We start from the raw sequence: 6,990 nt of genomic DNA, 5'->3' as shown, positions 1-6,990 counted from the left end.
TCCAGGGGCACGACCCGATGGGATATCATCCGGCGCATGCTGGGCGGTCTGGTCCCGGTCTTCTCAGCCACCGCCTAGCAGATATTCAGCAGCAACGGAAGGGTGGAGGAATGGGTCATCCTATGCCTCCCCCGCTTTCTGTTCAAGACGGGCCGCATTCCCCCTAACGGACCCTTGGCTGGTGATCCGTCCAATCTCAGTAATTCGCATAAATCGATGCAGAGCCCAACATCGGCTACCTCAACGAAATTCAATGTCAAAGCACATGAATTTAAGCCTAATCCTGCTGCAAATACATTTACTCCTGCAGGCGCGTCCGCTATACCGTCAAGTCCAGCACCTAATGCTAGACCACGATCAATTTCACGTGCTGCCAGCCCGTCCGTGTTTTTCGGTGCAAAGAAACCACTACCAGCATCAGAGCGGCCTTCAATTAACAACTTCTTCAACCCGGTTAAGCGTATGAAAAAGGAAGCAACCACGCAGAGCAGTAAAGACTACGCATTTAATGGCGGAATTCCTCCAGCGTATCGAACTCCACCTACTTGGGAGGTTGCTCCGATCAATGCCGAGAAGACTTACGCTGATATGTTTAAAACTCCTACACCTGCACCCTCGGCTTCCCCGCAACGGGCTGCATCTAATCCTCAAATGCCACATCAACATCAGCTGCCGTTCCACCTTCAGCACGGCGGCCCTCCAACCACGGGCCCTCCTCAAGGCCATCCTCATCCCCACCCACAATCACACCACCCCTCAGCGCCCCCACACTTTGATGATCACCATCGTATGCACATTTCTGCTTCTACCTCACAAGTATACCCATCCCCCCGACTGCAGCAAACCCACGTGGCATACCATTCTCCTATGGGACATCATGCACAGCTCGCATATGGGCAACCTGTTCCGCAGTTGTACACCGGCCAGGGTCCCCAACCTGCTCACATGCGACATTATCCCGGTGGCCCACAGTTTGTTCACCCGCAAAACGGCATGGGGGCACCAATGATGGCCCAGCAACCTTCAAATGGCCCTTATGCCGGTATGCCACAAGGTATGGGTGTCCCATACAATCCCCAGATGCCGATGTACTCTCCAAATGCCGGCCATGCCTACCCTCAGCATGTACCACCACCGCCTCAACCACACAGTGGCTACCCCAGCCCAAGCCGAGGGGCACCTATGATGATGCATCAGGGCTCTCAACAGGGCCACCCGCCTCAACCTATCATGTTTATGAATTCCGGCCAACATGGACAACCCGTCTACGGCCCGCAACAACCAGGCCACAGTGAGTGAAACCAGCATTTTCTCGTTATTTCCATAGCTTCCAATATTCGCCATGCTAACCATCGACAAAAGTGCCTCCAGTACGTTCTGGCTATCCTCAACATCAGCAGTCTCATTTCAATTCAAGCCCCCATCAAACACATCATTACCCACATAACCAACACAGAGCCCAAAATCATAACCACTACAATCAAATGCCACACATGCATCATCCTCACATGCAACCACAAGGCCCACCACAAAATGCACCTTCAGGACCCCATCCTCCAGAGACTGTTGATGAGGTGAAATGAAGTTTCAGTGGCTAAACTTACGGCTCGCTTTTCCTCCCTGGAACTACCGATTGTGGTATGAAGACCACAGAATATACTCACTTGCCATTTTCCTTCTCCGGAATGTTGCATGCAGTGGTAGGACTAGTAGCTTGTGCTACATTGCTTTTTGCTATATTTTTTCTAGCCCCGGTCGTATTTGGAGGTGTTGATTGATATTTTCCGCTTTATTTTACTGGTCTTTTGTGGTTGCAACATTCAGAAAATGGCTGAATGAACATTACATGATCGGAGAAGGAAGATTTCTCCTGGTAAGCTTTATTGATACCTGCCCTCGTTCGTCTCTAAAGGCTGTCATTCTAATCGCAGTCACAGACGCCTGGAGCTAAGATTGGCCATATACGACCATTTGCCGCTATTTTCAAGGTGGCCGGCCAGATTCAAGGTTTATCGGACCAAATCAATCAAACGCTTCGGGCCCAACGAAGGCGACCATATCAATCATAAGGTTTTGAATTGGTTCCTCGTTGGATTGTGCCGCGATCCAGGGGTTCTGCACAAGCAAAAGCCAGCCACGTTTGAATACACTGTGACTCGTGGGTCTGAAGATATTGGAAGGAGGCGTTCAATTCGGGTATTCACAGCTAGCGATTGCAGGAGAAGAATTGGCAGCCAATGCAAAGTTTTAAGGTCGATATTATGACCAGAGATGGGTTGCCGGTGGGGATCGGTTGACGATATATATATATATATATATATTGTATTGTGATGTCCAAGAATGAGCTTGAGGTGATAGAAGTGCGAGAGTGAAGGCAGAATTGGTGGGATGTGTCTGGCTAGTGATGCAGGTGGGATTAGAGATTGGCTTTTCGGAGGGTGAGATCTGGTAGCGAGTAGAGTAGGTGGTTAGCAGGTTATTTTTCCTTGTTTTGTTTGGTTTGTCTATTTCAAAATGAAAAAGATGGGAACGACAAGCCGAAATAAAGTGGTTTGCTGATTGACTATCATTACAGCTACTATTTTTAGTTAAAACGCTCTTCTCATTCCCCCAAAAGAAGGTATTCTTCTGTCCTTTGGAGCCACATGTCACATAACTACCTCCTACATTGTTGTGACAATCAAGCAGGAAACTCATCCCCCCGAACAGAAAAATGAAGGGGATAAGATGGGGATAAGTTAGTTATGTTGGAATCCCTTTCGCTTGCTAGAAAGCCACGTGACCACGCCTATTTAAGCAGCACGGGGTTTCTAAATTTCAATATATCTTATTTCATTAACTATTTCCTTAACACTAACGACAGGTCTTTACTGATAAGACACTTATGCGGGAGAAACCGCATTTCCACATTAAAATTATCCGTTTAACCAAATTGTGCTGAGGATCGGGTGAGAGACATTCGGTTTGGGTTTTCATCTACTTATATCAGAGGCGGATAGCCATGAAAGTTGGGACGTCGCTCTTAACCAGCCAACGGGACCAACGGGACCGTATATATTGGGCCATAAGTATTGCAGCCCCCGCTACTTTTCTGCACAACACGGCACCATGATTGTGTTGGGGATTGCCAATAGTATGACCTCGCATTGTATTTCATATTTGATCCCTTCGGAAACCATGAACGAGAAATTCCCAGAACTTTTTTTCTACTATTTCGGACTCTTAGGGGCGGTTGAGTATTTACTCGAATCTAGTGAACAAACTGAATCTCAATGACAAAGATTTGAAAAAACGGCAGATCGGCTTTATCTTGGGCAGCAGAAAACGGCTTTGATATGACTGTTGAACTGCTGGTAGGGAGCAGCAACAGTCTCCTGAAGAACTTCCGGCTATGGTTTAAGAAAGGAGCTGAAACTAATTCAAGAGATAGGTATCAACACACACACACACACACACACACACACACACACACACCACTGATGTATACGGTAAGTGGAGGGCATGCCGCCGTCGTCAAGGTGCTATTGGAAGCGGGTGCCAGCAGTGACTCGGCTGATGAAGTTGGGGGAGCACCGTTATTATATGCTCTTTACTGCATGGGCGAGGACATGTTAAAGCTACTTTTCAAGGGAATGAATGGCCACGACTGGTGTAGAGGAAGATATAAGTACAGTGCTTCTTTCCTCCGCTTCTGCAAATGGCAGCGATGTGCTGTAGCCAAGCTGCCTCCGGAAAAAGACGCCAATGTTTACACAGAGGACAATGATGGTTAGACACCCGCTACACTAGGTCTCCAAGAATAAATATATGATATATGGCAATTATAAGCCTGCTGCAGAAGAAGCGTGCCAGTATTAACACAAAATATAAAAATGGCTAGACAGCATCGCATTGGTCTGTTGATGATGGAGAAGATGCAGTTGTGAAACTGCTGCTGGACAAGGGTGGGACTCCGCTCGATCTGTCTGTCATTCGCAGGAATGAGGTGATTGTAAGACTGCTGCTGGAGAAGGGCGTCAATACTAATTCAAAAAACAACCATGGTTGGACTCCACTTGATCTTGCTGCTTAAACAGGCATGGGGCGATTGTGAGACTACTGCTGGAAAATGGTGCCGGGGAGGTGATGGGTCGATGTCACTGGACGTGCGTACACGGACAGCAGTAAATTATTTCTGTAGCAAAAGAAGGGCTTGAAAGAGCTCTAAGTTTTTATTCATGCCCATCTATCAGATTCTGCAATTTCATCATTACTGGTTCAGAAATTCAAAATTGAGGATTGTCATTGTGAGAACAGATATTCTGGTTATATTGTTCGCTTAACAGTGCTCTATCTCAATAATGTTGATGTATATACTCGCATTTATCTCTCTCACTCCAATTAAATTATATATTGATTGAGTGCTACTTTTATATAACTAGGTATGCGATGATCGCACGTATTGATGCTTTTATTGAAACTACGATACGTGCAAGTATATTGTGCTACGTTGCATGCCATAACATATGAAAGGAGATGTGTGCAACGTGTACTTTGTATGGGTTACCATAGAGAATGTATGTGTGTGAGTGTTTTTTATGAGAGGGAAGGGGAAGAGGAGCTGGAGGGCGAGCCACCTAGATGTCTTGTCTGACCGAATGACCGGGCGGACTAACTGCCAACGAGGCTGCAACAGAATTGTATTCTCATTCTATTAGGTTAGATATGTAAGTAAGTAGAATAATATATTGATAGCCGTGAGTTGCCCCTTCCACTATTCGTGCGTCCATGAGTCCTCTCTTTTTTTTCGCCTTTCTTCTTTGCCTTCGGTTGTTTTTGAGGTTTGAAGGGTGGGTGCGGGCAGGAAAGAGGGGGAAACGAGGGTTCTGTTGAGATTATGAGGATTATTAGCGGATGGGGTAGGCTGGATACTTCAATATTCAATGGCTTCATGCATTTTTTATGTAATGTGCGCACTGTCCGTGGATGCGTGGCGTGCTGTGTGGGAAAATGCTGTAAGACTTTTGTGGGTTGGCGTATGCGTTGTATATGCGATGGTGATCGTGTCGTGTATTACATTGCAATGAAATGCGTAAGTTGATTTATTCTATTTTTTTCTGGTTCGTATTCGTTCCACCCCCTTTAAAATGGGTGGTATGGAGACAAGACGTTTTGTTTCCTTATCATTTTTATTATTATTATTTTCAGTGTTGCTGTCGCTCTCGTTTTTTAGGGAACCGTTTATATATCGATTATGTTGGGTATGTATCTAGGAGGCGCGGGAATGAACATTGTCAGCAGATGCAGAAAGGAGGATTGAAAGAGACTTAGCAGAGTTTCTGAACCATGCCCTTGTCCTGTCTCGGTTTGTCTCGCTGCTCGGGACTAAGGATTGGGATTTTTTAACATTTTAGTCACCAAATCCAGGGGGACAAGAGATTTGATAGTGATGTGAGGTGGTGTGATGTGATATGATTGCTGTCATCTCCTTCGAACTTCTTCTTTCTTTTCAAATTTCTCCTCAGGTCTTTTCAGTTTTCATTTTGGTCATCATTCATACGCGCAAGCGAAGAGTTACAATGCAGCAGAAAAAGTGGTTCTCAGCAGGAGAGCCCACTACGAGGCAAGGCAAAATGGACGCACAACAAGCAACTCCGTTTGCGGGAGAAATGACTCTCGATCCATAACTGGGGGGGCCAAAACAGATATAAAGATTTTTTTTCCCACTAAGAAGTCAAAAACTCCACAATGCCCTACTTAGGAGGAGAGACGAACTTCGGTAAATTCCCCTTTCCCCCTCACTCCCAAGCCAATCCCTCTCCTGTCTCCTCTCTATTTCTGGTTCGCGCACAGGAATGTTAAAAATTTTTGCATTGTCCGCAACTGCCATTAGCTCCTCGCGTCCTCATGAAGCAAAGCAGACAGGAACTCCAGTTAAGTGGCGGCAAGTGGTTGTTGAACACACTGGTATCTTGCTTTTCTCCAAGAGATCTTCCATGATAAGTTCATGACTGTCCCAGTACTTTAGGGGCCAGAAATCAGATCCCTCTTGCCGACAGTGTGCCTGCGACAATCTCTCCCCAAAGTGAGGAGATAGCGAAGGGAAATAGAGAGGAGTAGAGGAAAGAAAATGGTTGAGAGGTAGGAGGGCCGTGAGAGGACCAGGATATTCGCTGCCAGTTGGGCGATGGGCATTCAATAACTTCGTACTTTTTTTGTAAAAACAAAAAAAATGCAAAAAAAAATCATGATATATCTGACTTATCAGTCACAGAAGAGAGACAGAGAGGATCAAGGCGAAGAAGAAAAAGGATTCCACCTCGCAAACATTGAAGTAGTCTGTCGTGTCGATATGTCCATTTTGTCTTGTCTCATGGGTGCGAGTACCGCATCTCTCTGTGCATGTGCCAAAGCTCTTTGCCTGGAGTTCTTTTGGGAGTCTGACCTTTTACCAGTCTCGCATCATAGGAGATTATGAGGGATGAAAGTGGGAAAATAGGTGTGTGGATTCTTCTCAACTTGGGGTTGGGGGAGAGGGAAACACAGCCATCGAGATGGGTCGGGAACTGACCTGTTTCTAGAAGCTGAGATGCCCAGTTTATAAGTTTAAAGGAGGTGATGGAGAAACATTATAAAAGCCATCTAATTCAAACGAGCAGGATTCATCCTGCCAATATTGGTTCTCGAGCAGGAGAATAGTGATTGTCAAAGCTTCAGTATCTGGGAGGAAACTGCGTCAAAATGACAACGGAGGAGGCGCCAATAATAACGCTAAGCTCAATTGGGACATAATGCAAGGTGTGGGGGGCGGATAACCCTCATGAAGATATTATTTTACTTCCAACCAGTACAGATACCTAATACCCTTTTTCTTTTCTTTTTTCAGAGTTCATCGACTTTGTAATAATGATATACGACACATGCAAATGTTTATGTGACCACCAAGTTCGTATTTTTCGCGCAAAAGGGGAAAAGAAAAACAATCCCGGTGGCCTCCTTTAGCTACTTGCG

At 45.8% G+C, this 6,990-nt stretch overlaps 2 protein-coding genes across 2 annotated transcripts; both read left to right on the top strand.

Annotated features, from left to right (window-relative positions):
• Nucleotides 1-216: 216 nt before the first annotated feature.
• Nucleotides 217-1,763, top strand: HCBG_04045 (uncharacterized protein; the record flags this gene model as incomplete). Its single annotated transcript, XM_045431094.1, has 2 exons — nucleotides 217-1,291; nucleotides 1,363-1,763. 2 exons carry the CDS (start codon nucleotides 217-219, stop codon nucleotides 1,581-1,583), a joined length of 1,296 nt encoding a protein of 431 aa, XP_045287647.1.
• Nucleotides 1,764-3,335: 1,572 nt separating this feature from the next.
• Nucleotides 3,336-4,445, top strand: HCBG_04044 (uncharacterized protein; the record flags this gene model as incomplete). The annotated part of the gene is made up of 5 exons (XM_045431093.1): nucleotides 3,336-3,430; nucleotides 3,494-3,768; nucleotides 3,885-3,991; nucleotides 4,077-4,145; nucleotides 4,422-4,445. The coding sequence occupies 5 exons, from the start codon at nucleotides 3,336-3,338 to the stop codon at nucleotides 4,443-4,445; spliced, it is 570 nt and encodes a 189-aa protein (XP_045287646.1).
• Between the last annotated feature and the right edge of the window lie 2,545 nt (nucleotides 4,446-6,990).

This window comes from Histoplasma capsulatum (assembly GCF_000150115.1).
Source record: "Histoplasma capsulatum G186AR genomic scaffold supercont2.5, whole genome shotgun sequence".
Lineage (NCBI taxonomy): Eukaryota > Fungi > Ascomycota > Eurotiomycetes > Onygenales > Ajellomycetaceae > Histoplasma > Histoplasma capsulatum.
The sequence above is the reverse complement of the archived record's forward strand: the minus strand, read 5'-3'. Positions and strand labels throughout refer to the sequence as shown.